Source organism: Helicoverpa armigera, chromosome 29 (genome assembly GCF_030705265.1).
Source record: "Helicoverpa armigera isolate CAAS_96S chromosome 29, ASM3070526v1, whole genome shotgun sequence".
Taxonomy (NCBI): Eukaryota; Metazoa; Arthropoda; class Insecta; order Lepidoptera; family Noctuidae; genus Helicoverpa; species Helicoverpa armigera.
In genome coordinates this window covers 4760119-4782983 of record NC_087148.1, presented here as the reverse complement: position 1 = coordinate 4782983, position 22865 = coordinate 4760119, and the positions used below count along the sequence as shown (strand labels likewise).

Genomic DNA, 22865 nt, shown 5'->3' with positions numbered 1-22865 from the left:
GTCCGTTCTGAGATATAGATCAAAAACTGTGCAAAAGTTAGAACTAAGTAATCTATTGATACCTCAAGTTTTTAAAGGAAAAACTTAGTACTAATAACTTTAAGTCTTGTTTCAAAGAAAATCAGATTACAGATTGGTCAGCATTAGTTTTCAGATTGTTTTTTATCTATATCTCAGAACGGACAAACAATAGAACAAAGCTGTCATGGTAAATGTTGTTCCAGTTAAAAAGACCTATCCATCGATATATGTGACTTTGCTATTGGTGCGGTTTCTCATTACGCGCAATATCCAGTTGGTACAATAAAAGATTCAAATGCTACATATGGACCTTAACGGGTACAGCAGGTAGAACATACAAGACTTACACTTAGTAGTTCTTAGATTTTCCTTTAAAAACTTGAGTTATCAATAGATTACTTAGTTCTAACTTTTGCACAGTTTTTGATCTATATCTCAGAACGGACAAACATTTCAGCAAAGCTGTCATAGTAAATATTGTTCTACATAAAAAGGCCTATCCAATGATATATATGACATTGCTATTGGTGGGGTATACCAATCTGCCCATTGTCCTTTGTATTTTGACACTAAAATTATATACTGTGAAACCAATTTTTGTCTATTTTTTGGTTCAAAATCGTTATAAAAAATGTCTGACACGGCGTTCTGATGATTTTAGTCTTACAATAAGTCTGAATCGATATATTTCCATCTCCTCGTGCCATAAGGTTAGAACTTTGTTATCTAGTAATGATAAATAATAAAAATGTGTTTTTTGAATATTTTTTTGTTTTATTTTTGCATACCACAAGTTTTAATACCTATACTTTTCATGTAAAAAAAGTCGTGGTGGCCTAGTGGGCAAAGAACCAACCTCTCGAGTATGAGGGCGCGGTTTCGATTCCAGGTCAGGCAAGTACCAATGCAATTTGTCTAAGTATGGGTGTACTTTCTAAGTATGTCTTAGACACCAATGACTGTGTTTCGGATAGCACGATTAACTGTAGGTCCCGGCTGTCATTGAACATCTTTGGCAGTCGTTACGGGTAGTCAGAAGCCGGTAAGTTTGACACCAGTTTAACCAAGGGGTATCGGGTTGCCCGGGTAACTGGGTTGAGGAGGTCAGATAGGCAGTCGCTCCTTGTAAAGCACTGGTACTCAGCTGAATCCGGTTAGACTGGTAGCCGACCTCAGCACAGTTGGGAAAAGGCTCGGAAGTCGATGATGATAGAATTTCAACTTTATTGTCATATTTATTAAAACCTCTAGTTGCTTGACCAACTAGTTTTTAGGTATACTCCTTGGTAAATTAAAATACATTTTGAAATAAGTAGAATATTTATTTATTAATTAATAAGCTTATTCTACAATCAAACTTAAAATAGACTACTTATTATAAATATACTATTTACAACATTATCAAAAAAACTTGCCGATTTTACACAAAGTTCTTTTTTCAATGCCTAAGCATCATTTTTCTCAACAGCCGCATCAGTAGTTACATCAGAATCGGGTTTTTCAGTAGTACCTTCTGCGTTTTCAGCTGAAACATTTTTACTGTCAACAGTAGCTTCCTTACTGTCTATATTTGCATCTTTCTCAGTAGATTTGTCTATATTGTCATTCTTTATGGAATCATCTTTACCTTTATTTTCTGTAGAAGCATCCTTGCTTTCAGTTTTGCTGTTTTTACTGTCAGTTGGGTTATCTAAGTCAACTGTATCTTTTTTCTCATTAGAGCCATTCTTTTCAGCAGAAGCATCTTTCTTCTCCGCAGAGCCCGCTTTTATCTCTTCAGACGCATTCTTCTTCTCTGTTGAATCATCTTTTTTCTCAGTAGAAGCGTCTTTGCTTACAGCATCATCTTTCTTTTCAGTAGATATATCTTTCTTCTCGCTAGAGTCTACTTTCTTCTCACCAGAATCCACTTTCTTCTCATCAGAGTCTACTTTCTTCTCCACTGATGCGTTATCTACAGGGTTATCTTTTTTTTCAGATGAAGCTTCTTTGTTTTCCGAAGAATTTTCTTTTTTCTCTGCTGAATCAATTTTGTTTTCGGCAGAGTCAACTTTCTTCTCGGCGGAGGCATTTTTCTCCTGAGAACCATTCTTTATCTCAGCAGATGTATCTTTTTTCTCCTCAGGGGTGTCTGGCTTTTCAGTAGAGATATCTTTTTTCTCAACCGATTCATCTTTCTTTACAGGTTCTTCAACAGTTGTGGTATTTTTCTCAGTTGTATCTTTGTTTTCTGCGGAAACATCTTTCTTCTTATCAGCATCGTTTGCATCCTCTGTTGATGTAGGTTTTACTTCATTGGAAACCTCTTTATTTACAGCTGGTATTTCTACAGATGTGGCTTTTTCTTCATTAGGTTTATCTTTGTTTTCATCCAGTGGTTCTTTTTTCTCTGTAGATGAATCTTTTTTCTCACCTGAATCGCCTTTGTTCTCAGCAGGTAATTCGCTTGATGTAACTTTTTCTTCAGTAGGTTTATCTACGTTTTCAGTCAGTGGTTTCTTATCTTCAACTAAGGCATCCTTGCCAGTGGAAACTTCGTTATCAGCGGGTTTCTCTACCGATGAGTCTTTTTTCTCAGCCGAAACGTTATTTTCAGGCAATATAGGTTGGTTTTCAGCGTTAGTATCCTTGTTTTCCCCAGATTTTTCTGTGGAAGAATCTTTTTCTTTTGAAATCTCTTTTTTCTCGGAAGAGTCTTTCTTTGGTTCATCTTTTGTTATGTCCTTTTCTCCGGAATTTCCAGTTTTCTCAACTGACGCGTCTGGTACTTTAGGCTCTTTATTTTCCGAAGAATTTTCTTGCAGTGGAGCTTTGCCTTCAGAAGAATCTAAAGCTATTTCTGGTGTTACCTCAGTGGCTGGATTAGGTTCTGTTACTGGTACTTCCTCATTGACTGTGGTAGGTTGTTCAGTAACTTCTTTATCTTTTTCTATATCTAAGTTAGAATCCGCTGTAATTTTATCTCCAGCCTCAGTTACTACATCAGTAGACTCTGTTATATCTTCAAATGTGGGAGTAATATCTGTAGCGTTTTCCGTAATATCGTTGGGTAGTTCATTTGGTGTAACTCGATCTGATTCTGTAGTAATTACTAGACCATTATCATTTTCATTTGAAGTGTGTTCTGTAGTGATATCTAATATCGAGTTATCTTTATTATTATTCGCATCTGTTACAGGCTCTTCAACGGATGGAATAGTTTCTTCATGTACTTGTGTAGTGGTTTCAGTGGAACTTTCAGTCACTGAAATACTCGGCTCAGTTTCATTTTCAATCGGTTCTTCAGTATTTATACTCGGTTCTTTATTTTCTTCTGGTAAATCTACATTAACACTCGGTTCAGTTTTATTTTCTTCAGGAACTTCATTATTTATAGCAGGTTCAGTGACTGTTTCAGTGACTTTAGGTAATTCTGTTGGCTTATGTTTATCATGGTTATGTGGCCTTTTGTTAGGCCTAGGCCTATGTTTTTCAGGAACAACATTTGGTTCAGTTACAATTTCTATTGGTGATTTCGTAGTTTTATGTTTCTCATGATTATGAGGTCTTTTCCCAGGTCTGGGTCTATGTTTCTTTGCTAAATCATCAAAAATATCAGGCTCTGTTTTAGTCTCCACTGGTTCTTCACTATCGTTAGTTGGTTCAGTTACTTCGGAGCTAACATTTGGTGATTCTGTAGGCTTATGTTTTTCATTGTGTGGTTTTTCTTCAGCGGTATCTTTATCTTTATCGATGTTTATACCAGGGTGTGGTCTCTTACCATGTTCAATTTTATGATTGTCCGGTTCTTCAATATCTATACTTGGTTCTTTGTGAGTAACTTTCGGTGGTTCTGTTGGTTTGTGTATTTCATTTTCATGTGGCTTTTTATCGACAATATTTTTGTGAATATCATGAGCAGGCTTGTTAACGCCAAAAGTAAATATGTTAGTACTATTATTTCCATTTACAAGATTTTTAATGTTATTCATTATATCATCCATGTTTTTGTTAGCATAGAAAATATAGACATTAGTTACTTTATCATTGCCAACAGTATTGCCATATACTGTTTTAGCTTTAACGTGAACGGACGTAGTATTCTTAGGTGCATCTTTTCTAGACTTTTCTAATTGTGTATCTACTTCGTTATGTTTTGGTTCTACAATTTTGTCTTCAATTGGTTTCTTATCTTCATTGCCTTCATGTACATTTTTAAGGTGTTCAGGTTTGTTGATTTCTGTGTCCTTTTTAGTATTTAATGTTGGAGTTTTCTCAGTGACTGGCTTATGTTCATCGAAATATTTCTTAACTTGAGCTGCTATTTCTTCTTTGATGAACTTAGTTGTGCGCTGTCAAAAAGAAAATAGGTTAAGATAATCAGCTATAAATTAAAATATTAAATGATGAACTGAAAGTTAGTTTATTATAGTTAAGTACTTGCCTCCGATAGAGATGCAATATATTTGGATCCCAAGTCGCCCATGAAAGCCCAGAATTTTTCCTGAAAAGAAAAAAATCAATTTTAGGAATAAGTTGGAGTTTTTCAAGGCATTTAAGTTTAAGTTTATTTTCTTGAGATAAGAATAAGTTTAGGATGAACAAATACTTACATTGTTTATCAGATCCATCATGTAATCCAGTTTAGTATTGTTTTCAGCTTCTTTATTGTCCTAAACAAAAATAAGTGCATTAGAAAATTTGAATTATGGTAGTTTTTTTTTTTGGTTTTATTGTATAAATATAGTTGCTTAATTTATAAAAAAATGTAGATTTCTTTACCTATCTGTTCTTTTGCTTACAACAGTTAGGAATTAGACAATAATTGTATGGGGCTAATTTCAAAATTAAATCTTTAGTAGATAAGTGATAGGAAGATAGGTTATAGAAATACGCTGTGAGAGTAAGAGATAGACATGCATTTAGATTTTAAAGCAATAGAATGAGTATGAAGTATTTTGCCAATAAGTCCAAGATGGAATTTGCCCTCATTGACTATATTATGTTCCATAACCATGATGAAAGATTTTTACATATTGACCTTACCAATGTGAAACTTATTTACCTTGTTATTTTGGACAGGACACTTTTCCTCTTTAGGCTTCTCAACGGGAACTTTAGTATCATCTTCCGGTTTATCAGTTTTATCTTCCAATGGTTTTTCAATATCTTTCTCCTTAAGAATAGGCTTCTTCGTCGTAGTTTTAGGTTTATCAACCTCTTCTATACTGTAGTGTTTTTCATTAGGTTTTTTGTATTCAGGACGTTCACTTTCTTTTTGATTTTTCTCATTTTTATTTACTTTTTCATCCTTGTTATTTTTAGGGCGTTCATTTTCTTCATGTATTTTCTCATTTTTATGTTCTTTGTCATCCTTTTCATTTTTAGGTTTTGATTCTATAGGATTTTCATCATCGAATTCATCTTTTTTAGGAGCAATATCATCGGGTATCATTTCAATAGGTTTTTCTATTGAACTTACGTCTTCTGGTTTCTTTGTAATTGGCCTTTCTGCTTTAATTTCTTTCGGTTTTTCTGTTGTATGTTTTATTTCTTCGTGTTTCGGTTTTTCAGTCTCTTTTTCTTTGTGAGATTCTGTTATAGCTGGCTTATGTTGTTCGATCTTAGGTTTTTCTGTAGTACCTTTAGGTTTATCTGTTTTATCCTTTTCAGCGTTAATATCTTCTAGTTTGTTTGCTAAATCAGCAGGCGGATTGTTAATAACAATATTATTCTTGATTATGTTCGTGAATAATCCTTCCAATACATTTACCATATTAGGATTCTTTGGATCCTTGTCTTTAACTTCAATGCCTGGTCGAAGAATTTCAGTTTTGTTCTTGGGTTCACCAAATATGCTATTTATTACACTATTTACATCAATAGTTTTAATATCTTCCTTTTGAGGAATATCTATAGAAGCATTCCCTTTCACAAAAATGTTGTGTAAATCTGTGAGTATCTGATCGAATTTCTTAACTATATCTGTAGGTGGTTCTTTAGTAACTTCACCAATAATTAGATTGTCCCCATCATTCTCTGCTGAACCACTTTCATAAGACCCACTACCACTCTCATCAGAAACACGACCACTTTCGTCCGAACCGATCTTACTCTCGTCTGATCCTCTAATAGGTTTAACAAACAGATCTCCTGTACTAATATCTTCATTCGAACCGCCATTATCTTCAATAGATTCGCTGTACAAAACACCAGAATCAATATCACTAACAGAGCTGCTGATATCACCACTATCCCCAGAATTTATACCACTTTCACCATCACCAGATTCATTGCTCTCATCAGAGTTGCTGGCATCAGGAACTTCTTCGGAATTGACGAGGTAGCTTCCAGAGTTCTCATCGCTGCCTGATTCACCACCTGACTGAGCGGCTGATTCACTGGAATCTGAATTGAAATCCACTTGGATTGAGCCTGAGCTGATGTCCGTGCTGATGGAGGCTGAGTCTTCATTGCTGGTGCTGCCGGACTGAAAAATGAGAATTGTCAAGGTAACAGTAGAAGTAAGTAATAGAAGTTATATTTTGCGGTTCTAATTGCCAAATATGTATGTAAGACTTGAAGAGTGGCGTGACGTATTTATAAACTAGCTTCTAGGAACTTGTTGGCAGTAAAAGTAGCCTGAAATAGGCTATCTAATACTGAAATATTTTCTCAAATAGGAGGTCCTATTTGAGAAAATATTTCAGTGTTTCCTGAGTTTAGCACGTTGAAGCAAAAAACTTAGCTTTATAATATTAGTATATAGAATACTTACCGCACTATCCTCATTGCTGTCTCCATAACCGACATGGAAATACACGGGAGGGTCGTTTAGGTTCTGAAAATAACATACAGTAATGAATTAAGTAAAAAATATATATTTCCCATCAAAGAACCCATGTTCAGCCATGGCGGCTATTCTCTCTAAAGAAACCAGCTGAGCAGGACATGTTATAGGCAATGTTTTAAGAAAAATATAAAAATTCGAATACAAAAAAAGTAAAGAGAATTAAGACAAAAAATTATAGGGAGGGTGATCTTTAAATTACTTAGAAACTATTTAAATAGATTTTCGAAAATTGGAAACAACCTTATTGATAGTTCTCTTTAATACAGTTTCTATACTTACATTCCAAACGGATCCTCCTTTGCCATTTAGGTCAACTCCATATGTTTTGATATCTTTCTTTGCATCCGATGACACATTGCCATCAGCTTTGTCCTTATATGAATTGATTGCAGTTCTGTTCTCGACCTGAAAATAATTATTTAAATTAATCTTAAATGTCCTAAATATATTTATGTAGGTATTTTTCTTAAGCTGCTTCTTTGCTTTTTGCTTAGCCTTCATTTCTCGTATCAATCCATCCTAAGGTTGTCTGAAAGAGATCGCACTTAGCGATAAGACCGCCCATTATGTCACTTTAATTTATTTTATGATCAGGTGAACGTAATAAAGTATTTCTATCTATCAATTTCAATAATAAAGATGTATTATTAATAGGCTGAAAACAGATATCCATTACATGTGTGTGTAAATGTACATGCACAATAATGCACATTGTGTTTGTATGCGGGCGCTCGGGAGCGCTCAGTAGTGGTCGAGTCGTCGAGTCCTGCTTTCGTGAGACAAAACCTCATATTACATAGTAAATAATACTTACAATAACAGGTTTTTCAGTGACAGTTTTCTCTGCTGATGACAACAGCTTCTCAATATATCTCGGTAGCTTGTCAAGTTTGGGACGAGATACTCTAGGACCTCTTGAGGGATGTCGCTAGAAAACAAAATACACACAGAATATATTTAAAGAGGAACATCATTCCAGTTTTTTAAAGAGAAAATAGAGACAATTTTTGTAGGTCTCGTAGAGGACGATCCTCTGCTTATAACCCTAGCTTTACACATAATTGACTGCCTTGAAATGAAACCCCTCAGGCTCAATAAAAACTCTTATTAGTAGTACATATGTTTAGCAAAATTTTCTTATTTACTAAAAGTATTTACCCCGTAACGCGACCGCCTCTTCACTCGCTTGTTTTCTTCAGGTAACTGTAGATAGCAAATAAATAGATTATTTTTCATATGCAGTATAAAAAAAGCCCAAGAAAGAAAAGACAACATAACAAAAATACAGACCACACAACAAGAAAGTTAGTAGAAATAAATAAAATAAAGATAGAGACAAAAGCCTGTAATTTTTTTTTAAGTACGATCAATGAAATTTATCTCCTTTTTTTAAAGTCGGTTAAAAACTGGTCGGTTTCAAATCGGACCTGAATTCCCTGCAATTAGCGCGTTAAAACAAACGAATTCTTCAGCTTTATCATTTAAGAAAAATAAGAAAACTCACCTTGGCTTTTTCCGAGACATCTCGTTTCCGTCTGGTTTTCACTCCGTCATAGTTGTCAGGGTATTTTGAGTCCTGAAGAAATAAATAACAATTTTATTCAAGAGAATGTAATATTTACAACAGACAAGGAAATTAGGAACGATTTATGCAACAAGTTTCATAAAAATAGTGGTCAGATTTCAAGAAATTAATTTGTGTTTCTTTTTTATTTAGTTTACTACGCGTAAATATCAGCTTACATAAATAATACTGTAGGTAAAGTACATAATTATTAAGAGTCGAATTTTTAGTAAAGTTGAAGCTTTTTTACTTCACGCCATTAAAAAATAAATGTTATTTGTTATTTCGCTTATTGACCTTAAGGTAGGTAATTTTGTTATTTTCCTTATCGATTTTGCTTGTCAATAACAAGATAGCGGAATTTTTTACATATTATGTCAAAACAAGATTGATTAGAAATGAACCAAAATGGATGAAGAATTATGATGCTATGTATATTTGAAGTATATAGCTTACATTATCTTCATCTTCATCGGGCGGCAGAAATTGATATCCTTGTCCATTGGTGAAGTTACGTCGCGGTTCGTTCGATTCCTCTGGAGAATCCTACAAAACATTTTAAGATTTTTATCATCATCATCCTCCTGCCCTCATCCCATCCATCGTTTCTTTGGTCGTCCTCTACCACCATATCCATCCACGTTCATACTGATCACCTTCTTTACAACATCAACCTTTTTAAACTACGTGATTATTGTAATGCACGCACCTATCATTCATCTCCATACTGATTTATGAGCCCAAACTGTTAAACTATTAGTTGCTGGTAGTTTGTTCCACCACTTCTTCTTCTCAGCAAAAACACTAAGGAAGTGGTGAAGGGCGGGCGTTTTGGGGGCTGTCTTTTGTATATTTGGCTTTTGATTGCGATTTTTGAAACGCTTATGTTATTTTTAAGAACAATTTATGTGTTTTATGAATTTGCACAATGTAGGTTAATTAAAGAATTTTTAGAAATTAATTTTGTTATTTCAGTGATATATGTATGTAGAGTGAAAACCCAGTTTTTACATTATTTACCGTCGTTTGATTACAAATGAACGAAAATGGATGAAAGATGATGATGCTACATATAATATAGCTTACATAATCTTCATCGGACGGCAGAAATTGATATCCTTGTCCATTTGTGAAGCTACGCCGAGGCTTATACGAGCCCTCTCGAGATTCTTTCTAAAATTTTAACATTTTTACTATTTAACGCGGTGAATAACACATATTTTTACAATACCTAAAATATATCGGGTGTGTCGTACCTAATCACATTAAATGAAATATGTTCATATACTGGTTAATATATGTCGATTAGCACAAAGAAAAAAATAAAGTACGTAAAATTTCAAACAAAGTAAATGCAATAAAATGTGGGAGAATTAGAACACCCTATAAGATGTCAGTCATTACAAACAACTGAAATTCTCCTATTTTTATTAATTTGTACACAGAAGCTGTTGGTGATCCTTTGCTAATAAATACAATAAAATAAAAGTAAGAAGGCAACCAACCTTCATGCTGCCCCGATTTGGCATTGGGGGGTAAAACAAAAAATAGTAAAATTGGTAATTCTTACCTGAACTTTTCTTGAGACATCTCGTTTCCGTCTGCTTTGCTCTCCGGGAAAATTGACAGAATTCTGTGTGTCCTGAAGGTAATAAGAGTGATTATTTAATGTGAAACACCAAAGTGGTTGTGATAGTAGAATTTCGACCTTAAAGATGTTCAGTTAAAGTTGAATTTATAGTGCTAAGCTAGCGTAGGTAAAATCATAGATAAAAAGGAAAATAATATATGTTTTCTTACGTTTTCCGCAGCTTCCTCAGGTGTCATTTCAGTCACGATTTCTGAAGGATCCTGAAACAATAGACGATCAATGACTCTTTTGTAGCAGCCCTTCTAAGCAGTAATTTAATAATTTAGCTACTATCAACTAGCTTACGCCAGCGGTTTCACACGTATCCCGTATTACTTCACGGACCCAGATAAATAGAAAACCATACACTCAATAAATGGGTTATATAACACAAACATACTACGTGTGTATCATGCATATAAAACTCTATCAGTCCGTTCGGTAGTGTACCTAGTTAAACAAGAAGTAGACCCCTAATATATTTGCAAAAAGGCTAGGCTGATAATTCACTACTTCAAGCATCTGGTTAAAAAGTCTATCATTAAAAATGTCAAATAATCTATATATTTTAAAATAATACTTTTCCACACTTACATTTTCAGAATGCTTGCCCCTTACATCCAGCTTAGGATCATCCTCTGGCTGGCCAGCCTGCAAAAGTATAATTTATATTACACTAGCGACCCGCCCCGGCTTCGCACGGGATAACATTATTTCCCCAATATTTAATGGATGTTATTATACGTATAAACCTTCCTCTTCAATAACATATCTATTAAAAAACCGGCCAAGTGCGAGTCGGTCTCGCACACGAAAGGTTCCGTACCATTATTTAGAAAAATGAGCAAAAAAATCACGTTTGTTGTATGGGAGCCCCCCAAAATATTTGTTTTATTCTAGTTTTCAGTATTTGTTGTTATAGCGGCATTAAAAATACATCATCTGTGAAAATTTCAACTCTCTATCTATCACGGTTCATGAGATACAGCCTGGTGACAGACGGTCGGACGGACAGAGGAGCGAAAACAATAGGGTCCCGTTTTACCCTTTGGGTACGGAACTCTAAAAAGCGACTTTGTTTTATACTATGTAGTGATTTGTCTATTCTTTCATTACGCGACAGATAATTTCTTTCGTGTATCTCTAAGCTTACAGCTCTCAAGAAGAAAAATAACTATTTTATTAATCTTACCTCATTGTTCGAATCCTCAGCGTTACCAAAAGGTCTTTCTATAATATGATAGTAGATGATTTCTCTTAGAGTCGATTTCTTTACTTTAGGACCAGAAACCGTTAAAGAGCTACCATCTTGGTTCTCTTGTACCGTGTACACCTGGTCGGATGGGGTTTTCAGCTGTAGAAAGAATGCACTATATGAATTTTGATTTACCTACCTTAAAAACTGTACATTATATTTTAAAATAAACAAAATCTATATTTACTTAAAAAAAGAAAACTTAAAACTAATAAAGGGCGTCAAAAAAATTGATCCTCATCGCTGTCACCCGGCAGTCTATCCAGAAGGCTGGCTGCATTGCCACGTTGAATGGCAATGCTTAAACGTTGCGCGTTGGGCGAAATAAAAGCCAGCCCTTGGGTCACGAGAAGTGTCAACAAGAAGAAATAACTTTACATATACATTTAGAATAAAATGTTTGAGGTAGTGTACTATGTAGGTATATTGAGGTCCAGGACCTTTGTCGACAATGGTGGATGTTCTCTTTAAAAAGGTTTGCCAGCTGCACAGGACATATTATAGTGCACGCTCATTTGCTTGGACACAGGTGCACTCGCTATTCTTTCACTCTCATAGCGCGACACCGCTATAACACCATAACATGATTATTATAATATTTGGAAAGAAATCGCAATACTTACTTCTAATTTCGATAGAGAATGTCCTGAAGTCCATTGTAATCCTATCCAAAGGATAGATATACTTAACTGCAAGGAAAAAGAGTGAATTAGTAAGTGAATTCATTTCAGCACTCTTATAGAAATAAGGAAGAGAATAGAAGAAACATTGAGATGAAAGGTAAAAATAATTCCTTTAGGATATGTTAAACCACGGGAAATTATAATACAAAATAATCTTACCAATAGGTACTTCATAGTGGCACTTCAAATTCGTCAATGGCGGACTTTCTAATTGATCAATCATTTATATATTATAGTAGTTAATTGTTATTTTATCTCTGCGCTGTCTTATCACTTTCTCATACATATTTGAGGTTCTGCTAACTGTTGTTTTAACTGTCTCAGTTATTTTGATTACTCACTGTGTTTTTAAGGGTTCAATTTCGAGTTCGATTCCTAGGTAAATCTAACTAATAGATATTATAAGTGGCAAAGATTGCAAGGCTGTATAAGTTTGCTACTCTTTCACGATTTAAATGAAACTTGGCAATTACATATTTATTATATCAGAATAATATGAGACAAATTTTTATCCATGTGTGGGAAGTAGTTCCCTCGAGAGGAGAGTAGAATCACTGGGAACAGTCAGTATTGTAGCTTAACATTTTTTTGGTATGGTGTACATCTCAGGAACATTCGATGTCAATTTAGTAATTCAGCAATAATTGACAATAAATTAATCAACTTCATTTCAGCAAAAGGCTATGGGCCTTACTACAAAAACTTTAAACCCTGTTTTACACTTGTCTAATAAAATTTTGGCTGCAAAATGAACCATATGTCAACGTCATAATTTGACATTTTTTTAGACAAGGCATAAACTGACGTTTAAAAGTTTTTGTGGTAAGACGGTTAATATTTAAGACAGTTTTAATATATGTTCCCACGGGAGGCTAGTTTTAACAGTTTTTTTTGACCAATCAACGCAAACCGGTTTATCTAATGAAGTTAAATTAACTGACAGTCACTAAGTCATTATCAAATATATGTAATTGAATGATCATTAACAGGTAAAAGTATCTACAATACTATTTCTATTCATTATCCATTTCTGCACGTGACTATTTTTATATTTAAACCACTGACGCAAAAAGAGGGATTGTTAAAAGCTTGACCGTTTTGTATATCTGTCTGTGACATCGTAGCTCTTGAACGGATAAACCGATTTCGGTGCTGTTTTTTGTTTGACAGCTGGTAAACAAATTAAGTGATTTTTTTCTATACAATCGTTGTAGGCATGGATGTGTAGATCATTATTACTTTTCACGCAAAAACTACTGAAAGAATTTTGATTAAACTTGGATTAAACTTCAAAATAAGATACAATCTACTTTTACCTAGGTGCCGGAAATGGTTGAGAAGCTATGAAATAACACAATAACAAAAAATACAACTCCATTTTATTACACGAAAAACTCCATACAAATAAATACATACTTAGCATCTAAAAACAAAATCAAAAACTTAAGCCAAAGTACCATTTAAATTGACCATATTATACTCCCGATTCTTTTTAACATCACCTACTTGGATGACCTTATAATCGTTTTCTAGCTCATCGATAAAAAATCGAGACTGATTATTCGATTCTATCTTGTTAACGATTTTAGGTTTATCTTTATCTGTGTGTACGAGATTATGACTTTGTTCTATATGACCGGCATTTGTATGTATATGTCCGTGGTAGACTACGTTAGCCATAGCCATAGGAATATTCGTTTTATGTTGTGGTAAAATAGGTTGTTGTAATGCGTAGACGAACGGTATCGTTATGTGGGACTCATTCTTTCTAATCATCATATTCTGGTGGAATGGTATGCCTTGGTGATTCCATTCATGTGGTATGTTCTCATTTTTCTTATGTACCGGCTTATATGTCACAGTTGTTGGCTTTATAATATGTTCTGTTACAGGTGCTGGAGTGATCACATGTATTTTTTCCGTCAATTTCTTTAAAAACGCTTGTAAAATCTCTGTATTTCTATCTATCTTCTTTAAAATCTGGTCTGTTAAGTTGCCGTTTCGTTCTATTGATGTTATTAAGTTTCTTTTTACTTTATCTGATAGATCCTTGGCTGGTGTTGTCGTGTGCTGTGTTGTCGTAGGTACCGTCGTATGTACTGTAGTAACTGTCGTATGTTCTTTAGGTTTAGAAGTCACAGCTGTCGTTTGTACCACTGGTGTTGTAACTGTAGTATCTTCTTTAGTAGGTGGTATATATTTTTTAGGATAAGCATTTGACTCATCGTAATCAATATATTTAATTTCAGTAATATTATCACTTTCTATCAACGATTCTAGGTTAGACTTTTCCTTTTTTAACCTATTGAGTTGTTCGTTTATATGTTTCGCGTGCTGTTTTAGCAAAAACTGCATCCTTTCCTGTTGATCTCTGATTTTCTTAGACATTGATGTTTCGTGATGGTCTTTGTGATCCAAATCCACTGATCCATCAGATTTAGATCTGTTGAGTTTCGTAATTTTAGATATTTCTGATACGTTTACTAACGAAGAGTACAACAGTCCATTTTTATTAAATCTTTTATTTATACTTGTGTGTACTTCTTTGAATCCTGAATGGAGACCTGTTGAATTTTTTGGTATTATTTTGACAGTTACCTTATAGTTAGCTTTTGGAGATGGTTCTAGTAACGCGTTGACTATATCTTGTTCTTTTATCATGTTTGGGTCTGTATCGTTAGTTGTGGTAGTAACTACTTCAATTTTTTCATCAGTTTTTTCAGTATCAAGGTTTTCACTAATCTTGCTGAGTCCGGGGATTTTGCCAAATAACAACGCGTTATTTGGTAAGTATTCCTCTCTTGATCTGGAAATCTCTTCCATGAATATGTGAGGGTATTTGGACATCAGTGGATTGTGTCTCGATCGGCCGTCGAATATTTTAGTGACGAATGTCTGCGGCAAGGTATCTTCAGATTGATAGACTGGTACAAAGTCATCATCTTGTTTATCATGTTCAGCTTCAGAAGTCTCTACTTCTTTGACAATAGCTCTGTCAGCGAAAACGTTTTCATCAGACACTACAAAAACATTTTCGTCTGAATGTTTCGATATGTGTGGGAGATCTGTTGCAATAATCCGGATCTTATTAATCTGTCTTTTATTCCGTTTCTTGTTTAAGAATATTCTCTTAGTCGCCATCGCTTTTGTGTTCAAATATCTGCTCAATTTTATTTTGCTGTTCAAGTTTGATATCTTTTTGACATTAATCGATCGCTTTTTGCGCTCAAATAGATTTGCTAAGCCAAATATTTCTGCTGGTTTCAGGTTTTTATCAAATATATTTTCATCAACCACTAAAGGCAGTTCTTTGTAATGGTTTTTGGGACTGTAAGGGCTTTTTTCTGTTTTTATAATATTATTATCAAATATATCTCGATAGTCATCATAAGGCATGAAATTATGATCATATATTACTTTGTATTCATTGGAATGGTAGTCACCTTTATTTTTGAGAGATCGGCGTTCTATTATATGCTCATCGTTAGGAGTTAATGCACCATATTGTCCTTCATTAAAATCTTGATTTAAAATTGTTTCAGTAGTAGTTACTGGATCATTGTTTGGATCGTAAGTTTGATGGTAAGTCTTAAGGACATTTTCCAGACCAGTAAACAGTCTCATAGTTTCACTGTCGGGGGCTTGATCAACGTATTGATTGAAACCAACTGAAAATCCGGAGCCATCGATGTCTTTAATAAAGAATTTCATTTTTCCTACATCATAATACGACTTCGTATCATAAGTTTCGTCGCTAAGTTCAACGTTTAATGGCAATTGTAGTCTCTGTGGTACTCCATTTATGTCTAGAACTCTGTTATAGTCTACTTCGACTTCGCTCATTTCTGCTGAATTAATGCTTTTAGTATTTGTTAGAAAAGTAGGACCAAAGAATGGTTTTCTCCACTCTTCGCCAGTATTTGTCCCGATAGCTGGTGAACTTTCTTGCATGGGCACTGTTTTACTTATAGGGTGAAGCTGTCTATGAATAATACTATCCAAAGGTATAGAATATTTGTTGACCAAAACGTGATCATGATTAGCGTGTTTTAAAGGATCCTGTATCCGTTTCTTAAAATGAAGTTTTCTGCGCTTTTTAACAGGATTCTCCTTATTTGTATCTGGCTTAGAGTCCGCATTCGAGTGTATTGCATTTTGTATCTTATCTATTAAGTTCCGAATGAGTTTCTTTTTCTTTTCCCCTTGCATGCCTTTGCTGTCGAAATGCGTTTCTATTTCTACATACAATTCGTCATCTTGATCTTCCTTTTTATGTTTGTTCTTGTGTTCATGCTTTTTCTTAAGTTTGACGTGTCGTTTTAATCTTTTGGTTTCGTGTTCGTTAATATCATTGGTTTCTTTGTTATCGCGGGGAAACCGTTTGAAATATTCTTCAATGAATTTGTCGATGTGAGCTTTAGGTATGCTGTTGATATCATATTTTGCAGTGGTTGTTTCTGGTATACGTATTTTTAGTTTGACAGGTTTCTTTGGTTTTGATGTTAATGGTATCCTTTTTATTGGTAATGACGGTGGCGCTGTTGAAATATCGGCTTCGGGTCGACTGAATTTCATTTTCTTTCCATTGTAAATTACTTCTATAATGCCTTTTATGTTTTCTTTTGAGGATCTGAAATTAATTGTGTGAATGTTACGATGGTAATGAGAATTAGGGTCTTGAAAAAGGTTGTCTTGAATGTAGGGTTTTTCTGAAGTTTTTTTTTTCTATAAAAGACATTTGACATTTGACATGACAGATTTAAAAATAAATATTATGACATTAGTTTTTGATGAAAATATTCAACATGGATGATTTATTTATTAAGGTATCTTCATTAACTTACTTGGTATCATTTTCTTTGACGGGATCATTCCCGTCAGATGTTATGTCTATTATAGTTTTGATTACCATATTCGGTGGTCCTGAAAGATTAATATCACTTTGTTATTAGAAATATTTTCATTATTTGATAAAATATTCAATATTACATTCGATGCTTCACGTGACCAGAGGGCTGGATTGTTCTTTGGACAAAGAATTAGCATTGCCATTCAACGTGGCAATGCGGCCAGTTTTCTGGGCACGTTTCCAGAGGACAGTGATGCGGAGGAGTACTCTCAGTACTCAGCTGGTTTTTGGTTTTGGTTTTTTATTTTCATTATAATTTAGAATCCCAGTAAACTGCAGGGCACAATAAACTGTAGATCCCGGATGTGATTTGAACATCTCAGGCAGACGTTACGGGCAGTCAGAAGCCAATAAGCCTGACAACCAGTCTACTTAGGGGTACTGGGTTGCCCTTGTGACTAGGTTGAGGAGGTCAGACAGAGGACAGACAGAAAAGTGCCTGTGATGTAAAACACAATGACAAGGTAAGATTTCGTTGAGTGCCTGAATTTTCAATAGATTTTCAAGTTTACGATTTATGTAATTGGCTGTTAAAGCCGTGTAAGTCGAATAAATAAATAAAATAAAATAAATAAATAACCTTATCACAATTAAATAGTAGAAGTTTAATATGCGATTAGTAAAATATGATTAGATACTACTAGTTTGACCTACCGGCTGTGTACCTACTTGAAGTTGGTTTGTGTCTAGGTTAATTTTCAAAAGTTAAATTAAGACTTCCAACCCTACCTCAAAGAGAGTCAACAAACCCCAGCGAGACCCACCAGGGCCAAAGCCTGCTGGGGCTGCGGGATTGTTCGAAAGAGTTGCCACGGCTCTGGTACATAAAAGGCTTAAGAAGGAACATGATGGGTTTTAGTCAGTAAGAGTCTGACACTCCCTCACGCTGCACCCAAGGGTCATTTGATGATATCCCATAGAAAAAAAGTTTACCAGTCTACCTTTAACTTTGATTGATTTCTTAATAACGCCTTCATCTGTTTTACCAGCTCTCTCGATCTGCTCTTTTAGTTCATTGCAGTTAAGTATTTCAGCAATAAACCTATCTTCTATTGGTTTCGGCAGTAGTTTAGTTTCATCTCCAACTCTTTCTGTTTCCTCTGGTCTAGTTGTTAAACTGCCTGTAAAATAGATTAATGTTTTTTTAAAGTTCTGTATGGATGATCTTGTTTTTCATTAGCATTACATATTTTATATCATAATCTCAGCCATAGGATGTCCACTACTGAACATAGGCCTCCCCCTTGGATCTCCACAGATACCTGTTGGAGGCGACCTGCATCCAGCGTCTTCCGGCGACCTTTATGAGGTCGTCTGTCCACCTTGTTGGTGGACGTCCTACGCTGCGCTTGGCTGGCTTGCGCTTACAATTTAAGGGTGATAGAGAGTTATGTAGTAGCTTATTTCTAACATTGTTATATGTAGTCGTATCACACAGCATATACTCGTATATCTAAAATACCTTTTTTATCAGGAACCTCATGTAAATTCGTCATCAAAGCATAAACTTTTTTGTAAACTTCATTCAAATCCATATGTCCAATGATGCCTTGTAGTAGTATATTATGTACTGTAAGATGCAACAGATCTTCTGCTTTCTTCTTCTTCTCATCTACTTGCACCTTAGGTGCAACAATGACTTGTGCATCTCTATGTGCATCTATAACGATCTTTTTATCTTTATTAGGTTTGTTGTTATTCATAGATTCTTCGGCATCTAGTTCTTCAAGTAACGTTGATAGACGGTTGGCTAATACATTTTTGATTTTCGGATTTTTTATGTGGAATAAGAAGCTTTGGGTTTCTGAAACAAAGTTTTAGTTAAGGTAAATTGAATAAGGGACCCAAAGGCTGGTTTTTATATTGGTCAAAAATTCAGCATTGCCATCTAACCAGAGTCAAGAATAAGCGAGTAATTTTGTGTATAGGTAAATAGAAAAGGCACAACAAAGTTAATTTCGATGTTCTAGGTGTTCCCCGTGGTCCCACACGATCCTCGAAGGAACTACTTCCTGTACCTGGATAAAATTTTCATATACCCTTTCTAAGGCTTGACGTGGCTAAGTCAAAGCCGCGTGGATCGATCATAAAGATCGGTCCTTGGATGGGTGACCATCTCACCATGACAAATTCCTCCGTGCGTCGGAAGATATGTTAAATTAGTCTAGGCTGCCACTTGAACGGGAACGGGTAACTGGGTTGAGGAGATCAGATAGGCAGTCGCTCCTTATAAAACACTGGTACTCAGCTGTATCTGGTTAGACTGGTAGCCGAAAACAACATAGTTGGGAAAAGGCTCAGCAGACGATAATGCTTTACGTAACACTAGCGACCCGTCCCGGCTCCGCACGGGTGCAATAAGCATACAAAATAACGTAAGTATTTCTCCACTATTTAATGGATGTAATTATACAATATAAACCTTCCTCTTCAATCACTCTATCTATTAAAATCCGTTTCGTAGTTTTAAAGATTTGAGCATACATACATAGGGTTATAGGGACAGAGAAAGCGACTTTGTTTGATACTATGTAGTGATGGTAGAAGTTAGTTTTACCTGTAGATCGTTTAGTTCTATACGTGTCATCATTTTCACCGTAATTTATTTCATAGTTATTATCCGTGGCTTCCGATGTGAACTCATCGCGAATTATTTTATCATTCATATGGATATTGTGTTTATCTGAAATTTAATAATACGTGTTATTATTTAATGTTTTGGATAGTAGTTTAGGCACAAGTTTCGTAAACAGTTGATATTTATGAATCTTAACGTTTAATTTTCGAAGTAAACAATTGTTTTAAGACAAACGGACGTATTGAGTTAGTGTATTTGGGTCTTAAGTAGTACTATGTAACCTAAAATTTAATTTATATTTAAATCACAACAGCACCTCATTGAGCTATTTAGCCACTTGACCGAAACGAAATAGCCACTTGACTGATATTGTTTTCTTACCCTTTGTTTTTTTTATTTTTCTTATTTTTTTAAGCCATTTGTCAGTATCACAGTAAAAGTATTTAATTAAGCCACTTGACCAAAATGAAATAGCCAGGTGACCAAATAGTTTTTATTACCTTTTTTGCTAGCAAGTAGTCCATCAATGTCTATGAATACATTGGTAAGTATAAGAGTGAAAGTGAAGGCTATAGCCAGAAGTGTGACACAGAACACCCTGTAGAATACCACGTCGTAGTCGCATCGTGTCATATGTAGGGTGTTGTTTTTGGGATTGCTGAAATTTTATAAAAGTATAGTGTCAATGTTAATGTAAAATAAGTGGTTAAGACGCCATCTTGTCATGACGAGTTCCTCTGTGTTTTGAATAGAATGAAGATACGATGAATTGATGGGTCCTGTCTGTTATTTGAACATCTTTTGCAGTCGTTACGGGTAGAAGCCAGAAAGTTTGACAAGCAGTCTTACGGAAGGGTAACTGGTTTGAGGAGTTCAGATAGGCAGTCGCTCCTTGTAAAACTCTGATATACTCAGCTGCATTCGGTCAAATTGGCAGCCAACCTCGACATAATTGGTAATGCTGGACAGATGATGAAAGGAGTGTTTAACGAAAACTAACGCTTGATAAATAATATGGTGGGATTCCTTATTTATCCAATTAAATAAATAAATAAATAAATAAATAAATGTTTATTTCTCACCACAATATGTTTGGTACATTTAACATGGTATCTTATATATGTATACATAATTTGAATTGTATGAACAGTATGGGCACTTGACAAGAAAGTGAATGCATTATAAGCAATTGTTTTTTTAAAAAATCGCAAAGTCGCAAAAAGGTTACAATCGATTCGATTCTTAAATTTTCCATCTATCCATTGTTTTATTTTTGCATAGTTTTGTTTAGCACAATAGCACAATTTCAATAAAAGATACCGACGAACTGAGAACCTCCTCCTTTTTGGAAAGTCAAAAAAAAAACATTTTTTTTAACCTCTAAGGTTTTTTCTAACTTGTCCCTTAAGGCTTCGTAACGACTGAACCGAATTGGAAATTCTTTCACAGTTCAGAAGATGGAAATCTTCAACTAACTACAGTGGCAATGGCCTTTGTTTTATAATATGTGAGTAGTATTTATGAAGATCTTTACAGGCTACAGATGCAGAAGTGCGAGAAGACGTCCACCAACAAGGTGGACAGACGATCTTATATAGGTCGCCGGAAGACGCTGGGTGCAGGTCGCGTCCAACAGGTATCTATGGAGATCTAAGGGGGAGGCCTATGTTCAGCAGTGGACGTCCGCCGGCTGAGATGATGATGATGAAGTGCGAGAAGTAGGTCACCAAAAACTAGCGTACCCATATTTTTAAGATATGCTTTGTGAATCGTCGTGTTCATTTCAAATGAACACAACACTGCGGATTTTTGCGAGTCACATTCCAAACTCTCACGCTTGAAACTTTGAAGAACAATTAACATTTTTGGCAGTTGTAACAGGTAGTCTGCAAGTCAGACAACTAGTCTTACCAAGGGGTATTGGGTTGCCCGGGTAACTGGGTTGAGGGAGTCAGATAGGGCAGTCGCTCCTTGTTGTTGCTGGTAAGTTTGTTCCACTACTTCTTCTTCCCAGCAAAAACACATAGGAAGTGGTGAAGTTCGGGCGTTTTGAGGGACTGTCTTTTGTGACCTTCAAAAAGTGCTGATTTTCAGCCTACTTTGGATAAATGACATTTAACTTATCTTTATCTTTTAAAACACTGGTACTTAAGCCGATCTTAAAAGGCCCGGAAAAGACTAGGGAAGATGATTGTGATTTTAAGTATAAACAGTTGGTTTTATACAAATGTTCATGACCTTTTAAGATTCAGTTACACCACAGGGTAGACCACGTAGACTAAAGTAAAAGCAATAATAAAAAATAATGTTTTTTCATACTTACAATTGGAACGTCCTTAAAGGCAGGAGCTAAAGCCACGAGTGGAAAAGATTTCATAAACAAAAGACGTTATCGCAAAAAACTCTTTTATCTTCTAATCTTTTCCAAAGGAAAAAGGGTCAAATTCTACAACGATAAGAATTGCTATTGATTCCGAAGTGAAAAAATAGATTTTTTTGGTATTGTTGTCATGTAAATTGACCTTGATTAAAAGTGTTGGCTATTTCCCTAGTTTCATGTGAATTCTGATAGAATTTTCACGGTGACACAGTTTAAAAAGGTACGTTTTACATAGGTGGCACATAGGTACGTTTTTTTATTAATGGACAATGAATTTTCATCGGTTCAAGCTATGTTAATAACCAAGTATCTACATATGATTTCAGATTTTTTTACAAGATATTCATCATCATCATCCTCCTGTCCTTATCCTAATTTTATTTGTGGTCGGCGCAGCATGTTTTCTTCCGCCATACTGCCACAAGTAACATTCTTCCTAACTAAATCGACTTTCCCACAAGTTATTATTGAAAGAATTTATATTAATAATTGTGCATACTTTTTTCTTTGATGGGAAATCATCATATGTCCCTACTGTGGGTGCAGTGTGAGGGAGTGTCAGACTTAATAAAATAAAATAAATAAAATAAAACCCATCAAAATTCTGAAGGCCTATATGTACCAGAACCGCAGTAACTACCAGTAAAACGTGGTAACTACATATATAGTTGTGCTTACTTAGGTAAAAATATCGAATCTGCACGGTACCAGACATTCTTTTTTAGTTAAAAAAAATAGTTTTAATAAAGTCTTTTAAACTGTAAGTACTTATTTTCAGTTGTAGCAAAGACATTCTGTATTCTAAAAAAAAAATAGTTACTAAGTAGCCGTTTTCCGTGGTTTCACCCGTGTCTCGGAAGGTAACTCAGAGATAACGTAACTTTACAACAGTGGAAGAATTTTTCAAATCGGTACTTTCAGAACCTTGAGGGTGTAAACTAACAAACAAAAAAATATAGGTGTAAATTAGTATTTAAGCAAATATGTAATATCTTCCTGTTGTAGAAGGTCAC

The 22865-nt window shown here is 34.9% G+C and overlaps 2 protein-coding genes across 2 annotated transcripts; both read right to left on the bottom strand.

Moving 5' to 3' along the window:
* Positions 1 to 1466: 1466 nt before the first annotated feature.
* On the bottom strand, positions 1467 to 12208 carry LOC126056842 (claspin-like). Its single transcript, XM_064042533.1, has 17 exons — positions 12145 to 12208; positions 11926 to 11991; positions 11812 to 11870; positions 11240 to 11401; positions 10642 to 10698; positions 10218 to 10268; positions 9988 to 10059; positions 9504 to 9590; positions 8874 to 8963; positions 8358 to 8429; positions 7668 to 7781; positions 7133 to 7258; positions 6779 to 6841; positions 5066 to 6490; positions 4614 to 4673; positions 4445 to 4504; positions 1467 to 4352 (listed from the first exon to the last, which is right to left on the bottom strand). The coding sequence occupies exons 1-17, from the start codon at positions 12206 to 12208 to the stop codon at positions 1467 to 1469; spliced, it is 5514 nt and encodes a 1837-aa protein (XP_063898603.1).
* A 1173-nt stretch (positions 12209 to 13381) lies between these two features.
* Positions 13382 to 20580, bottom strand: LOC126056819 (uncharacterized). Its single transcript, XM_064042532.1, has 7 exons — positions 20555 to 20580; positions 19973 to 20130; positions 19452 to 19577; positions 18357 to 18698; positions 17836 to 18015; positions 16830 to 16908; positions 13382 to 16615 (listed from the first exon to the last, which is right to left on the bottom strand). The coding sequence occupies exons 1-7, from the start codon at positions 20578 to 20580 to the stop codon at positions 13429 to 13431; spliced, it is 4098 nt and encodes a 1365-aa protein (XP_063898602.1). The 3' UTR covers positions 13382 to 13428.
* Between the last annotated feature and the right edge of the window lie 2285 nt (positions 20581 to 22865).

Bases quoted from the DNA above. Each gene is read 5' to 3' on its own strand.
- LOC126056842 (XM_064042533.1), bottom strand. From the start codon at position 12,208: ATGATTGATCAATTAGAAAGTCCGCCATTGACGAATTTGAAGTGCCAC. The intron at 11,992-12,144 runs GTAAGATTATTT...TTTTCCTTGCAG, and splicing joins CCACTATGAAGTACCTATTG to TTAAGTATATCTATCCTTTG. The intron at 7,782-8,357 runs GTGAGTTTTCTT...TTTGTTTTCTAG, and splicing joins ATGTCTCGGAAAAAGCCAAG to CGACATCCCTCAAGAGGTCC.
- LOC126056819 (XM_064042532.1), bottom strand. From the start codon at position 20,580: ATGTTAAATGTACCAAACATATTGTG. The intron at 19,578-19,972 runs GTAATAAAAACT...ATTAAATTTCAG, and splicing joins ACTACTTGCTAGCAAAAAAG to ATAAACACAATATCCATATG. The intron at 18,699-19,451 runs GTAAAACTAACT...ACTTTGTTTCAG, and splicing joins TAGAACTAAACGATCTACAG to AAACCCAAAGCTTCTTATTC.